General features: G+C 44.9%; 1 protein-coding gene and 1 long non-coding RNA gene across 2 annotated transcripts in view; one reads left to right on the top strand and one right to left on the bottom strand.

The window, feature by feature from the left end:
• Positions 1-18,660, bottom strand: part of LOC137332987 (uncharacterized) — a 103,242-nt gene that overhangs the window by 13,177 nt on the left and 71,405 nt on the right. The window lies entirely within an intron of this gene.
• fhdc2 (FH2 domain containing 2) overlaps positions 56-18,660 on the top strand; it is a 58,497-nt gene continuing 39,892 nt past the window's right edge. The window contains exons 1-3 of the mRNA XM_067997047.1: positions 56-226; positions 6,037-6,668; positions 14,023-14,084. Coding sequence (XP_067853148.1) covers positions 6,231-6,668; positions 14,023-14,084 — 500 coding nt within the window. The 5' untranslated portion in view covers positions 56-226; positions 6,037-6,230. The remainder of the gene's footprint in view (positions 227-6,036; positions 6,669-14,022; positions 14,085-18,660) is intronic.

Genomic DNA, 18,660 nt, shown 5'->3' on the forward strand with positions numbered 1-18,660 from the left:
TCGCACTTCGTCACCGACCCACCTGCTGGTGGACACTCCCAGTTCCCAGTGCGATCGCTGCACTAGGCGTGGGTTCGTATCCCAAGGGCAGCCTCTTCTCGCAGATTAAAACTATTAGGACTTTGAAAAAAAGAACAGAAATTCTGGAGAAAATGAGACGGGGTTAGAAGGGACGGGTCCGGAGAGGAGAAGAGATCGGGATAGAAGGGAAGATCGATTCCAGCCGGTAAGAATCTGATCGAAACCCAGAGAAAAGTTTCTGGAATTGGAGAAGGAGGCAGTCGGGCGGGTGGTAGTGTTCGGAAATAAATACAACAATATCCCCAGGTACAGTCGCTGTTAGGACTGTCTTCTCCCGGAGTGTAGTCGGGGCAGAGACCGGCTTGTCCTCAGGTTCGGTCCAAGTTTCACAATAAGCCGAGCTCCTAACGGGGATCCCTGCGATCAGGACCCGCCTCCACAGCCCAGGACGTTTGGAGAGCTTCGATTAGAAGTCATTTTTGGTCTGATTTATAGTTCTTCTTGTTTCCCTTTCAAGAGTGTTCCTGGTACTTTTGCAATTGTTTTACACAATGTGTCGTAATACTTTGAGATTTCTTATCTGTGTGCTATTCCAGGTTTAATTTGTTGGGGTTGTCAGAGCTAAATAATCACACTTGACCAGCATTAAACCATATGGATTACAAGATCCCAGATTTGATTCCCATTCTGTGCTGAGTTAACTGATTTCCTGGCAGTTTTGAGCCTACTGCCTAATTCTGCCTTTCAAGCTAAATATAATTTCTCCTGGAAGGGTTATGGATATTTTTAATATCAAAAAACAAACATTTGTCCCCATCCTGGACCCCATGACAGCCCAGAAGCAGATAGGCAATTATCTGGCAGGAAGGAGGATAGGCTGATAACCCATTGGAAATAATTGGGTAAAGCTTTAAATAGTGGACAGAGAAATTTCTTTGAGTGTGTTTGGCTGCTATTGTTGGAAACAGTAACGTCCAGCCCACGTTCCTCTTTGGATCTAGCTCTTTTGTACTGGAAATACAATCACTGCACATTATGGTGTAGGAGAGAAACACACTAAAGGGCACAAGAACATGGTTTGCATGAACAGGCACTGAGTTTTATGCTGTCAGGTGGACCTTATTGGCAGTCTGAGGTTTGTAATCTATTATTGACTATTAATATAAAACCTCACGTTTCCCCAAGGACGTTAATGACTCCAATATGGATGATGCCAGTTGTCTCCTGTTACTTTGCTGGCTTTCATTTAACAAATTACTTTTCCAACTGTTCACACACTAGATCGCACAAAATTATTTCAGAGACTTTCCCTACACCTGATTTAAACTAAAAACAGAAAATGCTGGAAATACTCAGCAGGTCAGGCAGGAAGTGTGGAGAGAGAAACAGAGTTAACATTTCAGGTTGATGAGGAGGTCATCGACCTGAAACGTTAGCTCGATATTAGCAGGGCGGCGGGTTCGCAGTGGGGGGGTCGACTGGGCATGTGGGTAATGCACCCAGTGAAATCGGGGTGCTCTGCACGTGATTGCAGCTTGATCGGAGCCACTTACCTGTGCTTCCGGGTTTCCCGCTGGTAAGCTGCGCAGCGGGTGGACCGTGCATGCGCAGCATAGGCTGTCAGCTGGAGGAGCCCTATTTAAAGGGGCAGTCCTCCACTGACTGATGCTGCAGAAAATAGGCAAAATTACAGCATGGAGCAGCCCAGGGGGAAGGCTGCTCCCAGGTTTAATGATGCCTCACTCCAGGTCTTATTGGATGGGGTGAGGAGGAGGGGGAGGACAGAGATCTTCCTCCCAGCGGGCGGGAGGAAGTGGCCTGCCTCTGCCACCAAGAAGGCCTGGCTCGAGGTGGCAGAGAAGGTCACCTGCACCACCAACATATCGCGCACCTGCATACAGTGCAGGAGGCGCTTCAATCACCTAAGTAGGTCAGCCGAAGTGAGTACACTTACTCATTCCCCTACACTCCGTCTGCCACATCACCGCCCCCACCCCACATCTCCTTCTGCACTACCAACACTACTCTATCACATCACTCCTCACACCCACTCAAAGCTCATCCTCATCTTACCTGCACTTACTCACCTCGCCAGTACTCATCCCGCCACTACCACTCAACCCAATTCTCATACAATCTCATGGCTCTATCTCATACTCACCCTCTCATGCATCTCTTTCATGGTCAGCCTCACTCAACCTGTGCTGCAGCCACAGGGCATGCATCACATACGTGCAGTAGGACACGTAAGGCAAACGTGACGTGAGCATGAAGGGGATGCACAAGGGTGTTTGAGGGTTTGTCATGGTGTTTACCTATATTTAATTTCTGATCAACTCACATTACATATTATATTGGCACCACTACTGCCACGTCTTTGCGAATCTTGTCTGGTTTGTGCAATAATGCCCTTTCCTGAGGATCACTATGAAGACCCACAACTGATGCCAACCATTGTGTCACTGCAGAGTGGGTGTAAGTGTATTTGCAGGGCTATTTTGTGCAGACGACTGAGAGACGTCAGCGATGTCCCCGGCGGCACCCTGGAAGGATGCAGAGGAGAAGTTGTTGAGGGCAGTGGTGACTTTGAGAGCGACAGGTTAGAAGATGGTGCTCGGGCCAGCCGGGAGCAGCTCGGCATGAAGAAGGCTGCAGATGTCCACTGCTGCTCAGAGAGGTCCAGGAAGCTGAGCCTCGGTCTGTAGACCCTGTGCTGAGGGTAATGCCCTCTGCGACGCATCTCTCTCTGCTGTTGCCCTCCCTCCTGCTGTGCAGGTGGATGTGTCACAGCACTGTGTTGTGGAGCTCCACGTGTCAGAGGTGGATGGCGTGGCTGGCGAGGCTGGTGATGCTGTTTGCCCTCTGAGGAGGTCATGACTGCAGCTATGGCGGCCCCCATCTGGAAGATGTACATCTGAGGGGGTCCGCAAGGTAGGTAAATGTGTCTGGACACCGGGGTAAGTGTGCAAGTTTGTGCATTTTATTGTTAGGAGGAGGGTGGTGGAGGCCAAACTTTGTCCCAAGTGACAGAGTGGCCTCCTGCAATGAGTGAGGGTCTCCCCCCACCCCCTACCCCCCCCCCACAACCTGTCAAATGGACCTTTGCAGCTGCCACAGGCTGATGGCTGCAACACGTCCATTTGAATTGGGAGTGTTTCCTCCAGTACGGGAAACAGTCTCAGTTAATTTCAAAATCCCAGCCCTCCTAAAATATCAGGTCAATCAGGTCTGTAAACGACCTGAAATACCTGTTTAAGTACTTTAAGTGGCACCCCGCTGGCTTTAATTGCCGGCGGGAGTCCTACATGCGGGGGCTGCGCGTGCATGTCAGTGCGTCACTGGGGAACCCGGAAGTGGGCGAGTTGGAGCCGGGCTCCAGACCCGCCCCGGGAATCCCCTATTTTCGCAGCCCCCCTGCCACGAACGCCCGATCGGGGGTGCGAAAATCGAGCCCGTTAACTCTGTTTCTCATTCCACACTTGCTGCCTGACCTGCTGGGTATTTCCAGCATTTTCTGTTTTTATTTGATTTCCAGCATCCGCAGTATTTTGCTCCCGATTTAAACTTACTGGTGTATAGTTTCCAGTTATGTCTCTTGAACCTTTTTAAGTCACTTTCCAATCCTGAGGAATTTCTTCTGAATTCGCAAACTTATGAAAATGTCAGGTAAAGCTTCAGTCATTTCAGTCCCTATTTCCTTTGAGACTTGTGGGTGCAAATTCTCTGGACTAGGTGTTCTATAGATGTTATGAGCATCTCATTATAACCATTCCCTGTTTTATTTTCATACTGTATAGCTGCTAGTTTTGGAAATCTGATATCTAACTTGGGCAACTTTGCTTCCTCTTCCAGGTAAAGGCAGATGTGAGATAAATAAGTAACACCTTGGGCTAGATGCTGCTCTGAATTACCACTGGTTTTAGGGCATAAAACAGAGTAAAATAGGTTCTTAAAGGCTACATCCTCAAAACTGCTTCTAAGAAACTGCACTAAAATTATCCTCTCAAAAAAACACCAGCCACCTTTAAGGCCCACTGGAGACTGATTCACTGCATGTAAATGGGGTCACATTTCCGCCGACTTCTATTCCAAACCCATCTCAAACAATTCCTGCCACTATATAAGTGTTGGTAGAAGTTGCAAGAAGGTACCACTGAGTTGGATACCACATTGAGGAGGACATTTTGTGTATTGCTACCGAAGGTTCAGGTTACTTTGCCTGCATATCAATCTCTTCAGTACTTTGGCAGTTCAGTCATAACATTTGCTGCTAGTTTTATTCAGTTCTGCGCAATGTACTGCGTTGCACCGAGGAAATGGATTTCCTCATGGGAATCTCTCTATAATGCAGTGAAGAGGAAGAGAATGATGACATAGAAAAGCGTGACTGGAGACTCCTAGAGTGAGGCATCACAAGTGACTTATTCCTACATTCGCATACCCACTCACCAGGATCTACAGACCGAGAATGTCTTACTTAGATTTTTCTGACCATCGGTATCTCAGAAGGTTGCACTTCACCTCCCACCCCCTCCCCTGCACCCCCCAGTCCCGGGAAGCTATTGCTAAGATATGTCAGTTGTTGGCTATAGATCTGCAGCCCACTTCCACATGGAGAACAGCAATGTCTGTACCAGTCAAGGTCACCACTGCCGTAAATATCTTTGCCACTCAGTCATTCCAGGCAGCATTAGGTGACCGTTGCTACATTAGTCAGGTAACTGCTCGCCGTTGCATCAAGAAGGTCACTAATACTCTATTCAGGAGGGCTGCATAATTCATATCCTTCCCAATGGGACCATATGAACAACAAGAGAGAGCTATCCAGTTCTATAAACTGTTAGGATTACCACAGGTGCAAGGAGCAATTGACAGAATGCAAGAGCCACACAAGGCCCCATATGACAACCCAATAAATTTTTTGAACAGGAAAGTTTTCATCAATAAATGTACCGATGGTATGCAATGCCAATCACCTTGGTACTGCCCCACATGGCTCAGCAAGTCCTTTCACCTGCTGTTTACCGCAAGGAAATCCGAAGTTCCATCACAGAGTTATTCCCGGAGAATGAGGACTGGCACCCCTGTCCCGACACTGGAGGCACTGTATCTCTAGTGTCCCTTGCTCGATCGGGATCATCCGCATATTGTTCGGCGCGGGCAGCAGCCCAGTGTATCTGCGATGCACCCTCTTTAAAGTCTCAATATCCTTCCTATAGTGTGGATCCCAGTTCTACTCACAGTACTCTAACTGAGGTTTTTTTAAGATTCTATGTAGGCACATTACCTCTTGGCTATCAGGATCACTTGATTACAAATCATTCTGAATTGAGACACATCCCACCTCAGTTCCTTCCCAAAGTCCAGCAGCAAATTATGAATTGAAATAAAATATATCCATTTATATTAATGAAAAAAGTTGCACAATCACTAGTTTCTACATTGAAAAATTATTCTAATAAGACAAAAAATAATTGTACATGTCACATTTACTTCTGGTTGACTCTGCCAGATGCAGAAGATTTGTAATTCCATTGAATGTTTCTTTTTGGTTATTGCATTTAGTTATTGAGGGTGTGTTGCATCAGGTGACTCATATCCTGATGGCTGGTAGACTGGCAGGAAAGCTTCCGTCAGTGCACTCTTGAACACATTGATAGGAGGTGTGGGCGAGTAGCTTGGCAGCAGCTCTCCAAGATCCTTTCTTCCTCCGGGAAGGAGGCATGTGGAGATGAGATGGGAAATTCAACAAAGTAAAAATGAACGTGCCTTCCATTATTCTCTGATGCTGTGTGTCAGTGATCCAACATTTCATGCCATCTCTCCTGTAAATGATTAACTGATTTTTAATAGACCTTATAATGTCAGCAACAGTCCTGATGAGGCAGGCAGTGGAATGACTCTAAAACCCAGTTATTGGATGTTTCTGCCTGGTTCAGAAACATTTGAACAATAAAAGTAAATCTCAGGTAGCTAAATACTTTGCTAAGAACCTGTTTTTTTCTCTTCTTGAAGGATGGAAACACTGAAGGGCTTGTAATCTCATTGAATGAAGGACTGCAGACGACAGCTGGGTAACAGAATCTGTGAAGTGTCTGCACACATAGAATGATGTTGGAAGTGTACACGTCAGGACACTGACTAATGTTCACCCTGGTGATGAAGAATGTCACTTGCGTAGGAGTTTCTCAACAAGAGGTCACAAAGAGATGATTATGGATATGACGGTAGCAGCCAAATGTACCGAATCTATTAAACTTTCCCCATCTCTGCCTCTCCCACCTCCACCACCATTTCCTCCAGTCCCCAATGACGGTCCTCCCTCATTACCAGATGGAAGCTTCCCGATGGCACCTCCACCACCACCACCACCACCACCACCACCACCACCACCGCTTTTTGGGTCACCATCTTCTCCTATACTTGTTCGGAAGTCCAAATTGAAAAAAGTGAACTGGATCACGATTCCAAAAGACAGGATTTTGGGGAAAAATAACATCTGGACAACGGAAAAGTATGACGACGACTTTCAGTTAGACACTTTAATAATGGAAGAGTTATTTGAACAGAAGGAGAATGTTTCACTCCAAGAGCGGAAGCATCAGAGAAGTTTAAAAAGCAACTGTCTAGATCCCAACAGTGAAAGAGTAAGTCAGTTTAAGTCAAAACAGTTTGTGGGAGGAATTTTAACCCCCCCCACCCCCCCCCGACGATGGGTGGGACAGTGGCGTGGGGATGGGATAAAATTTCAAAAATCTGAAACCCGACCCCAACCTGCCTCAAACTTCCAGTTTTATCAGAGGAGGGTTAGGGAGCGGGCAAGTAACCTGCGCTGGAGATGCGGGTCTGTAATTTAAATGTGTTAATGAGGCTGTGGGTCTCAGATTTTAGCAGACTTTTACATTTAACGGCTGCGGGCCGTGTTTCCCAGAGCTCAGGTGACCCGGCAACTGAAGGGAGGCGAGAGCAGCTGGATCCAGCAGGTTAGTGCTTTTCCAGCACTGCTTGTGGGCCATGAGGAGCAGGAGTGCTCACCTGGCCCCCCAAGATGATCTGACTCCCCCCGAGAGGCCCTGCGCAATCTCCACTTCAGCCTCCCGAGATCTCCACTTCAGCTACCCACTGCGATTGGCACTTCAGTCCCCACCCCCCAGCAATCTTCACTTCAGCCCCTCCACAATCTCCACTTCAGCCTCCCCAAGATCTCCAATTCAGCCTCACCGCAACCTCCCCCCTACCCCCTGCGATCTTCCTCTTCCTCCCTCCCTCCCTCCCTCCCCCCCCCCCTCCCCCCTCTCCACTCCCCGATTGCGGCCTTCTAGCAGGCCTTCCCACCCGACAGCCAGCCAGTCTCTCAATCTGGCTGGCTGCCGGTCCGGAAACTGAGAAAAAAAATTGATATGAGGTCCTGCCATTAAATTCGGCAGGACCTCCACCTTCTTAGTATTTCCGGGCTTCCCGGCTGCTATAAGTCCCCCGCTCTCCCCATAAATATCGGGGCCTATATATCTGACACTGCACGTGACTGATCACATGCTTACTGTATCAGTGTGGTCCTGTTATTACCTGGATCTGAATCTGGGACGAAAACCAGGGCTGCACAGAGAGGCACCACGAGCATGCACAGTAGTAATAAGAAGCGTGCAGCAAATTTATATGTGCACAGTAAAACTACTTTGTGATATGAAATCCATTGTTCTGCAGTAAGTTAATTCTTTTTTTTTGTACATAAAGGCTGTTTGGAGGTCAGTTTACAATATGAGATATCTGCCTCCTTAATGAACTGTTGCCTCCTAAAGCAGACCTGAAACATCTTTGAGAGCGAAGCATGGTCTGTAAACTCTGGTGGAAGGGTACCTTTGAGTGGAAGGCTTTGGTGTAGTCTTGTCCTGTGTACCTCTCTTGTTATCTCTTCCTCATGATCTGTTCTACCTCCATTATGAGGACGTATATGGGAATTCCCTAGTGAACCTGATGGTAAGAACTCCATGACAGAAGAGTGGGAAGCAAAAGATTTCCCTGCCTGAAACTGCTGAAAAGCAGCTTGCAGAATCCCTTTTTAGTTGCACGGATAAGAAAAGATTTTTCTAATTGCTTCAGTGAAAGCTAATGTTTCAGACAACATTTGTAGACATTCAAAGCCTGTGAACTCAATCACTTCCTGGGTTTGACAAGTTATGAAGATAACTTACCCCTCTTTTCTACATGCATAATTTAAGTCAGCTGCAATTCTGGTGTAAATGGTGGAATTTCTGGGACAGCAGCTTTGGCCCTCATTAGCCTGTCATTTGCAGACATACACCATTTTGGGGCAGGCGCATCTTGTGCCAGCAGCCAATGCTATCTGACTAGTGTTCCAAATTCCAGGCCCCTATGCACGACTTTTGCACCAAAAAAAAGTCAGTATTTCGGGCCCATCATATCTTAGAAACTGGAACAGGCCACTAGATCGAATAAGCCAACCCCATGTGGAATAAATCCTGCTCCCCATTCATTCGCTGGTAACACTGCACTGCTAATGTCATGAAGTAGGTTGATAACCATTTCTATGTGTCACACACTGCAACACTAAAACTCTATGACTAAATAATAAAAATTATCATTTCCATAACATAGGATGGCCAAAAATCTTCAGCCCTGCTTTACCGATGGAAACACAGTGAAGTGGGTGCTGGCGATCTCCACTCCTCATCCCACTGGCTATCCAGGTTCAGGGTGAGATCACTTCATTATAATGGACAGAGGAAGGAGGGTGGTAAAAGCAGTGCTGCAAAAGCTCCTAGTGCTGCAGCACGGGTGCAAAAAGAAATAAGGATGCCAACATTTTTATGGGGATCCAGATCAGGACGCAGGCTTGGCCCCCCAGGCAGAATTCACTTCTGTTGCCCAAAGGATCTCAATGCCGGGTTTATCCTGGTGTCCATGCCACTGGGCAATACGGAGACCGGGGCCGAGGAAATTCATGGTATGGAAATTACATTTCCTGGCCCCACCCCACTGACATCAAAGGCCTTGTTTGGGGTGGCCACAAGCTCCATTGAAAACTCGCTGCCTGTGCTGGGACCTACTGTTTCCAGCTCCTACCTAATTTCCCTAAGGCTATGTCACACTCCTAGTTGACTTACACCAGGATTCCACCGCTGGCCCCATGCAAATTCAGGGCCAAACACGACAAATGATATGAGAAATGGATATCTGGAAGCAACACAGATTGGAATCCAATAAAAAAGTTTGGATAGCTTATGCAGAATAATTAATACCTCAGACTAAATTACGGGCTGGAATATAATGAGGGATTCAGAGGGTTTACTTATAGAATAATGGAAATTCAGGAGTTAACTTTGGGTTGGAATCTAGTCAAGCGGTTCAGTGCTTTATATATAATGAAGGAGAGAATACCCAGTAGTAAATTACAGGCTGGAAGCTATACAAGGAGTTTTTATCGAGCAGATCTTTCATGGCATTGCTCAAGGTAAGTCAGATGATGCGTTGTTTCATGAGGACAGGATCATTATGCCGAATAATGTACAATATATTGTTCTGCTACTAAAGTGAAGTTGTGTCCCTTTAAAGACACAAAGTTTAACAGCTGTTAAATAAACATTTGGGGTAATTTTAACTTTGGAGTCAATGGAAAGGAAAGTCAGGCTGGGTCTGCTCCGATATCGCCTGTTTTACACCATCGCCCAAGTTAAAATTACCCCCATTGAGTGAGTTCTTTGAGAGGTTTTTTTGAGTGTGATTGGTAAAGTCAATTAAGAGGTTGCAGTCATTCTGACTGGTATTTTCTGTTTTGGACAGTTTCGCTATAATCCAAATAACTGCCTTTGTTTTAGTGTGACACTTGGGGAGTCGATTTTAATGACAGCTCGGGAGAGTAGGAATGGGAATTTTAACATTTAAGAAGGACGTAGGGAAGGAGTGAGGCCGCAGCAGGAGTGGAATTGGGCATGGAGAGTAGGAAATGTGGCTAATGAGAGTAGCATTTTAAGATTTGAGTGGGATGTAAAGAATTGATTACAGAACAGGGAAGAAATGGAGTCTGGAGTGGAAAGGGAAAGACCAGTATCCTCACAATGATCCAAAACACTTTACAACCAATGGGTTAATTTTGAAATGCAGTCACTGTAGGCAAACACGGCAGCTGATCTGTGTACAGCAAGGTCCCACCAATAGCAAATGAATGACCAGATAATCTGTTCTTGGTGGTGTTGGTTGAGGGGAGAATATTGGCAAGGACACTGGGAGGAATCCCTACTTTTCTTTGAATTGTGCCATGGGAACTTTTACATCTACTTGAACAGGTAAGTGGGGCCTTGTCCAAAAGACAGCACTTCCTCAGTATTGCCTTGATGTTTCAGCCTAGATTATGTGCTCAAGTCCATATTGAACCCATAAACTGCTGACTCAGAGAAAAGTGTGCTACCAACTGAGCCAAGCTGGCACTAGGCATGGGGGAAATGCTTTTGCTGCTGTAACTGGGGCCAGGACTGTGGCCCAGGATTATACTTTTTAAAGCCTAAATTAGGTGTGGGGAGAGTGGTGGGGCAGGGAGTAGCTGGTAGATTGAAGGTCAGGTAGGGAAAAAGTAATAATCATTACATAAAAGTATAAAGCTATGATAAGAATTGTAAAATAGCTAGACATATGAACCTATGACTCCTGATTAAGTTGTTATGTTTTGCTGGGTGAATTGAAAATGAGAAAATTAGAATATGAGCTAATCTGGTGCAAGAAATTTTGTTTGGTTAGAATAAATTTACCAATAGTGTGATACAGAAAGTTTTTCAAAATAAGAACATTAGAACATAAGAACATAAGAAATAGGAGCAGGAGTAGGCCAATCGGCCCCTCGAGCCTGCTCCGCCATTCAATAAGATCATGGCTGATCTGATCCTAACCTCAAATCTAAATTCATGTCCAATTTCCTGCCCACCCCCCCATAACCCCTAATTCCCTTTACTTCTAGGAAACTGTCTATTTCTGTTTTAAATTTATTTAATGATGTAGCATCCACAGCTTCCTGGGGCAGCAAATTCCACAGACCCACCACCCTCTGAGTGAAGAAGTTTCTCCTCATCTCACTTTTGAAAGAGCAGCCCCTTATTCTAAGATCATGCCCCCTCGTTCTAGTTTCACCCATCCTTGGGAACATCCTTACTGCATCCACCCGATCAAGCCCCTTCACAATCTTATATGTTTCAATAAGATCCCCTCTCATTCTTCTGAACTCCAATGAGTAGAGTCCCAATCTACTCAACCTCTCCTCATATGTCCACCCCCTCATCCCCGGGATTAACCGAATGAACCTTCTTTGTACTGCCTCGAGAGCAAGTATGTCTTCTCTTAAGTATGGACACCAAAACTGTATGCAGTATTCCAGGTGCGGTCTCACCAATACCTTATATAACTGCAGCAATACCTCCCTGTTTTTATATTCTATCCTCCTAGCGATAAACGCCAACATTCCGTTGGCCTTCTTGATCACCTGCTGCACCTGCATACTAACTTTTTGATTTTCTTGCACTAGGACTCCCAGATCCCTTTGTACTGCAGTACTTTCCAGTTTCTCGCCATTAAGATAATAACTTGCTCTCTGATTTTTTCCTGCCAAAGTGCATAACCTCACATTTTCCAATATTGTATTGCATCTGCCAAATCTCCGCCCACTCACCCAGCCTGTCTATATCCCCTTGTCCCCTTGTAGGTTTTTTATGTCCTCCTCACTTCTACTTTCCCTCCCATCTTTGTATCATCTGCAAACTTTGATATGTTACACTCGGTCCCCTCCTCCAAATCGTTAATATAGATTGTAAAGAGTTGGGGACCCAGCACCGACCCCTGCGGAACACCACTGGCTACTGGTTGCCAGTCCGAGAATGAACCATTTATCCCAACTCTCTGCTTCCTGTTAGGTAACCAATCCTCCACCCATGCTAGAATATTACCCCCAATCCAGTGATTCTTTATCTTGAGCAATAATCTTTTATGTGGCACCTTGTCGAATGCCTTCTGGAAGTCTAAATGCACTACGTCCACTGGTTCCCCTTTATCCACCCTGTACGTTATGTCCTCAAAGAACTCAAGCAAATTTGTCAGACATGACTTCCCCTTCATAAAGCCATGCTGACTTTGTCCTGTTAAATTATGTTTGTCCAAATGTTCCGCTACTGTCTCCTTAATAATAGACTCCAAAATTTTACGCACCACAGATGTTAGGCTAAAATGAGAGCCCGAGGTACCATTTTTGTTAAATTATTATAGCAGATCTCGTAGAATTGCTCACAATGGATATGCTGGTTTATTTTTTATTCCTTCTTGGGCGTCGCTGGTATTTTCAGCCACCAGGGCTGGCCTGCTGTGTTCCCTGGTCAATGGATCCTGGTCTGTTGTTGGTTTTAAAGTGTACTTCACAGTAACTCTGTATTTGCTGACCATATGATGTGAAAGATCTCTTTTTTTCTCTTTATCACTCTCACAATAGTGTCATTAATTGGAATGCTTACATTTTCGACTAACAAAACACAGCCGATAGTAAACAATACCCATGTATTTACCTGAGAATCTTGCAAAATTCAATTAATTTGTTGTTTGGGATGGAGGTGGGTAATCTTCATGATGGAGAGGATGGTTTGGAAGCTGAGCTCAGGATTGAACTTGATGCTAAGATTGTGAAAAGTTTGGTTCAGTATGAGACAGTGGCCAGGAAGGGAGATGGAGTTGATGGCAAGAGTAGACAGTTTGCGGCGGCAGGGCAAACACAATGACTTCTTCCGGGAAGAGCCTCCACCACCACCCCCTCCCCGCCCCCAACATTGCAGAATCTAATTTTATCTCATATAATTTCAGTGTTTTTGCCTGACCATACGACTTACCTAAATTTTCGTTTTGCTAGGTTGAGCCTGTGTCTCCTTGTCCTAATCTTACAATTTAGTTTGACAAGTTAAATTACAGATTTACTTTTTCCATATTGTTTACTATCACATTTATCTGTACAAGATCACCTTCCAGTCTCCTTTCAAGACTAGGAAGTGCACGCTTCTCCAGTTTATCCTCATAATTCAGACCTCTGACTCTAGGGATCAGTTTTGTGGCTCTTCTCTGAACTGTCTCCTGTGCTTGAATGTCTTCTTTGTGTCTCGGTGAACAGACCTGGGCATAGTACTTAAGTTGTCCTCAGTTATTTTGGCACCATTCATGGAATACGTATGTCACTTATTTTTATACAAATTAACAACAATACTGGTCCCAATACTGTTCCTGGAACACTCCACTCAGCATCTCCACCCCACGCCACCCCCATAACTTAACTCCTCTAACAAGTCCTTGGTGTTTTCTACCCTTCAGCCAATTTCTTATCCATTCCCAAGATTTATCTTGAATCCCCACAGCTTTGGGCTTAACCAGTGGGCTTTTCTGCAGAGCTTTGATGAATGCTTTTTGGAAGTCCAGGTACAACACAATCTACTTGGAATGTTACATCCTTAAAAAAAAAGTCAAGGAGCTGGCTCAAGGAGGATTTTGCACTTCTGAATGCATGTTCACTGCTGTTTACTAGGTCATTATTGTACGAGTAATCTTCATTTTACTCCTGACAGTTGATTTCATTATTTTAAATTATATTAAAGTAAAACTAATGGGTCCACAGTTGCTCGCATCTGTTTTATCACTTTTTTTTGAAAATGGGTATCATATAAAAGAAAGAAAGAAGAACCCGCAATTATATCCTCAGAAGGTTCCAAAGAATTTCACAGCCAATGAATTACTTTTGAAGTGTAGTCACTATTATATAGACAAACACAGCAACTATTTTGCACACAGCAATGTCCAACTTAACAGCAATGAGATTTCATTTTTTCCTCTTTCAGTTTCTGTAATTTGGGTCTTTCTTTTGCCCTGTTTCCTTTTTGTTGTTTCTTGCTGTTTCTCACTTTCTCTTATTTTCCCCCTCCCCTGCCAGTATTTCTCACTGTGATCACTGGATTTCTGTTTTCTTTGTAGATTTCTCTCCTGGATTCCAGACGAAGCATGAATGTGGGGATATTTCTCAAACAGTTTAAAAGGTACGAAGAAGTCAGGTTTTAATTCTGGTAGCTGATGGACACTAATCCAGCAGTTTACACCTTGAGCATTTTGTCTGGGATTTTTATAGAAATCGCTGTCAGTGTGGTGATCAACTATCTGCTTTCTTCATCTTAGAATCATAGAAAATTTATGCCACAGAAGGAGGCCATTCGGCCCATCGTGTCCGCGCTGGCTGAGAAACGAGCCACCCAGCCTAATCCCACTTTCCCGCATTTGGTCCGTAGCCCTGCAGGTCACGGCTCTTCAGGTGCACATCCAGGTATTTTTTAAATGAGTTGAGGGTTTCTGCCTCTACCACCCTCTCGGGCAGTGAGTTCCAGACCCCCGCCACCCTATGGGTGAACTAAGTGTCACAAAACATATTTGAAAGTTCTTTATCTGAATGCACGTAGCATTCGTAACAAAATGGACGAGTTAACGGCACAAATAACTACGTATGGGTATGATCTTGTGGCCATTACAGAAACATGGCTGCAGGGTGACGACGACTGGGAATTAAATATGCCAGGGTATTTAACAATCAGGAAGGACAGGCAGGAGGGAAGGGAAGGGGAGGTGGGGTGGCTATGTTAATAAAGGAAGGAATCACTGTAATACAGAGAAATGATATTGGGACAAAGGATCAGGATAATGAAACAGTTTGGGTAGAGATAAGGAATAATAAGGGGAAAAAAACACTAGTGGGCGTAGTATATAGGCCTCCTAATAGTTGCAACTCTGCTGGAAGAAGTATTAATCAGGAAATAGTCGGGGCATGTAATAAGGGAACAGCTATAATTATGGGGGATATTAACTATCATATTAACTGGACAAATCAAATTGGGCAGGGCAGCCTTGAGGAAGAGTTTATGATCAGTATGTAACTGATCCTACAAGGGGGCAAGCAACCTTGGACCTGGTCCTGTGTAATGAGCCAGGATTAATTAATAATGTCCTAGTTAAGGATCCCCTTGGAATGAGTGACCATAACATGGTTACATTCCATATCCAATTAGAGGGTGAAAAGGTTGGTTCTCAAACAAGCGTACTGAGCTTGAATAAAGGAGACTATGATGGTATGAGGGCGGAATTGATTAAAGTGGACTGGGAAAATAGATTAAGGGGTAAGACGGTACAAGAGCAGTGGTGTTCATTTAAGGAGTTATTTTACAACTTTCAAAACAAATATATTCCACTGAGGAAAAAAGGGTGTAAAAGAAATGACAGCCATCCGTGGCTAAGTAAAGAAATTAAGGATAGTATCCGACTAAAAACAAGGACATATATGGTAGCCAAACTTAGTGGGAGGATAGAAGATTGGGAAGTCTTCAAAAGACAGCAAAAAGTAACTAAAGGATTGATTAAGAAAGGAAAGATAGATTATGAAAATAAATTAGCAAAAAATATAAAAACAGATAGCAAGAGTTTCTATAGTTATATAAAAAGAAAAAGGGTGGCTAAGGCAAACGTAGGTCCCTTAGAGGATGAGACCGGGAAATTAATGGTGGGAAACATGGAGATGGCTAAAATGCTGAACAAATATTTTGTTTCAGTCTTTACGGTAGAGGACACTAAGAATATCCCAACACTGGACAAACAGGGGGCTCTAGGGGGGGAGGAGCTAAATACGATTAAAATCACTAAGGAATTGGTACTTAGTAAATTAATGGAAGTCAAGGCAGATAAATCCCCTGGACCTGATGGCTTACATCCTAGGGTCTTGAGGGAAGTGGCAGTGGGGATTGTGGATGCTTTGGTAATAATTTTCCAAAATTTTCTGGACTCGGCAAATGTCCCGGCAGATTGGAAAACTGCTAATGTAACACCCTTATTTAAAAAGGGTAGTAGACAGAAGGCTGGAAATTAGAGACCAGTTAGCCTAACATCTGTGGTGGGTAAAATTTTGGAGTATTATTAAGGAGACAGTAGCAGAACATTTGGACAAACATAATTTAATAGGACAAAGTCGGCATGGCTTTACGAAGGGGAAGTCATGTCTGACAAATTTGCTTGAGTTCTTTGAGGATATAATGTACAGGGTGGATAAAGGGGAACCAGTGGACGTAGTGTATTTAGACTTCCAGAAGGCATTCGACAAGGTGCCACATAAAAGATTATTGCTCAAGATAAAGAATCACTGGATTGGGGGTAATATTCTGGCATGGGTGGAGGATTGGTTATCTAACAGGAAGCAGAGAGTTGGGATAAATGGTTCATTCTCAGACTGGCAACCAGTAGCCAGTGGTGTTCCGCAGGGGTCGGTGCTGGGTCCCCAACTCTTTACAATCTATATTAACGATTTGGAGGAGGGGACCGAGTGCAACATATCGAAGTTTGCAGATGATACAAAGATGGGAGGGAAAGTAGAGAGTGAGGAGGACATAAAAAACCTGCAGGGGGATATAGACAGGCTGGGTGAGTGGGCGGAGATTTGGCAGATGCAATACAATATTGGAAAATGTGAGGTTATGCACTTTGGCAGGAAAAACCAGAGAGCAAGTTATTTTCTTGATGGCAGGAGACTGGAAAGTACTGCAGTTCAAAGGGATCTGGGGGTCCTAGTGCAAGAAAATCAAAAAGTTGGTATGCAGGTGCAGCAGGTGATCAAGAAGGCCAACGGAATGTTGGCGTTTATTGCTAGGGGGATAGAATATAAAAACAGGGAGGTATTGCTGCAGTTATATAAGGTATTGGTGAGACCGCACCTGGAATACTGCATACAGTTTTGGTGTCCATACTTAAGAAAAGACATACTTGCTCTCGAGGCAGTACAAAGAAGGTTCACTCGTTTAATCCCGGGGATGAGGGGGTGGACATATGAGGAGAGGTTGAGTAGATTGGGACTCTACTCATTGGAGTTCAGAAGAATGAGAGGCGATCTTATTGAAACATATAAGATTGTGAAGTGGCTTGATCGGGTGGATGCGGTGAGGATGTTCCCAAGGTTGGGTGAAACTAGAACGAGGGGGCATAATCTTAGAATAAGGGGCTGCTCTTTCAAAACTGAGATGAGGGGAAACCTCTTCACTCAGAGGGTGGTGGGTCTGTGGAATTTGCTGCCCCAGGAAGCTGTGGAAGCTACATCATTGAATAAATTCAAAGCAGAAATAGACAGTTTCCTAGAAGTGAAGGGAATTAGGGGTTACGGGGAGCGGGCAGGAAATTGGACATGAATTTAGATTTGAGGTTAGGATCAGATCAGCCATGATCTTATTAAATGGCGGAGCAGGCTCGAAGGGCTGATTGGCCTACTCCTGCTCCTATTTCTTATGTTCTTATGTTCTCATTTCCACTCTAATCCTTCTACCAGTCACTTTAAATCTATGCCCCCTGGTTACTGACCCCTCCGCTAAGGGAAATAGGTCCTTCCTATCTACTGTATCTAGGCCCCTCATAGTTTTGTACACCTCAATCAAATCACCCCATAGCCTCCTCGATCGATTGAACGATTGCAACTGAATTGAAGGCCCTCAATTTTACTTCCGGGTTTTGCGTCTCCAAGCTGCGCAGCGGGCGTACTGCCCACCCGAATGACGTTCTGTGAGTTGGAGTACTTAAAGGGACAGTGCAACAATGGATTTTGAAGGAGAAAGGAGGATCATAACAGAATACAGCATCATTGATTGAAGGCAGCACCCCGTATCAGCGACTCCTCCCTTGAGTTGCAACTGGCTGGTGTCAAAAGCAGGAGAGAAGTCCTATACCCAGCGGATAGGAGGAAGCGCCCTGCTTCTGCCACCACAAAGGCATGGCTGGAGGTGACAGAGGAAATCAGCAGCAGGAGTACGGTGCACAAGTCATGGGTACAATGCAGGAAGTGATTTAATGACCTCGCCAGGTCAGGAAAAGTAAGTACATTTGCTGATTCACCCCATCCTGTGAAAAGAAATTCCCCCTCACTCTGTCTTGCCAAGCCTACACCATCACATCACTTCTCACACCCACAAGTCTCATCATCAACTTATCTTCATTTTCTGTGCACTTTCTCACCCCCCCATTTGTGAACCCACCTCTCCCACTCACCCCAATCCTGATGCAATGTGATGAATCTGTCTGGTAGTCATCCTTTGATGCATCTGCTTCATTGTCAGCCTCACCCAAAGCAATGCATCCATCAAGTGAACACGTCACCTTCAATCACTCACCCATCTGTTCTTTCTCCTCTTGTAGAAGAGAGTGCAAAATGTAAGGGAGAGGGCGAGGACTGGAGGAGGGACACCACAAATAGTACACTTGACAGAAACGGAGGAGGAGGTGATGGAAATAAGTTGCACGGTTGCATGCCTGGCCGTTGAAAATGGGGAGAATGACAACCCGCAGACGGCTGGTGACAGAACTTTAGCATCCTTCACACACATGATGAATTGATGATATCAATGATTGACCTGTTCCACACCTTAGTATGCACATTGGAAAGACTGTAACTTCTCCGATGATTATCTAATACTGGTTTATGTTGTCTTCCAGGGCCTTCACGGATTGATGAGGAGGCAGAAGCCGTGGAAGCAGGTGATTCCTCAGAGGGCTCCATTCCAATGAGGGCGCACCGTCAAGTGACATTCATCCACACAACAG

The sequence above is a fragment of the Heptranchias perlo genome, chromosome 15 (genome assembly GCF_035084215.1).
Source record: "Heptranchias perlo isolate sHepPer1 chromosome 15, sHepPer1.hap1, whole genome shotgun sequence".
Classification (NCBI taxonomy): Eukaryota; Metazoa; Chordata; class Chondrichthyes; order Hexanchiformes; family Hexanchidae; genus Heptranchias; species Heptranchias perlo.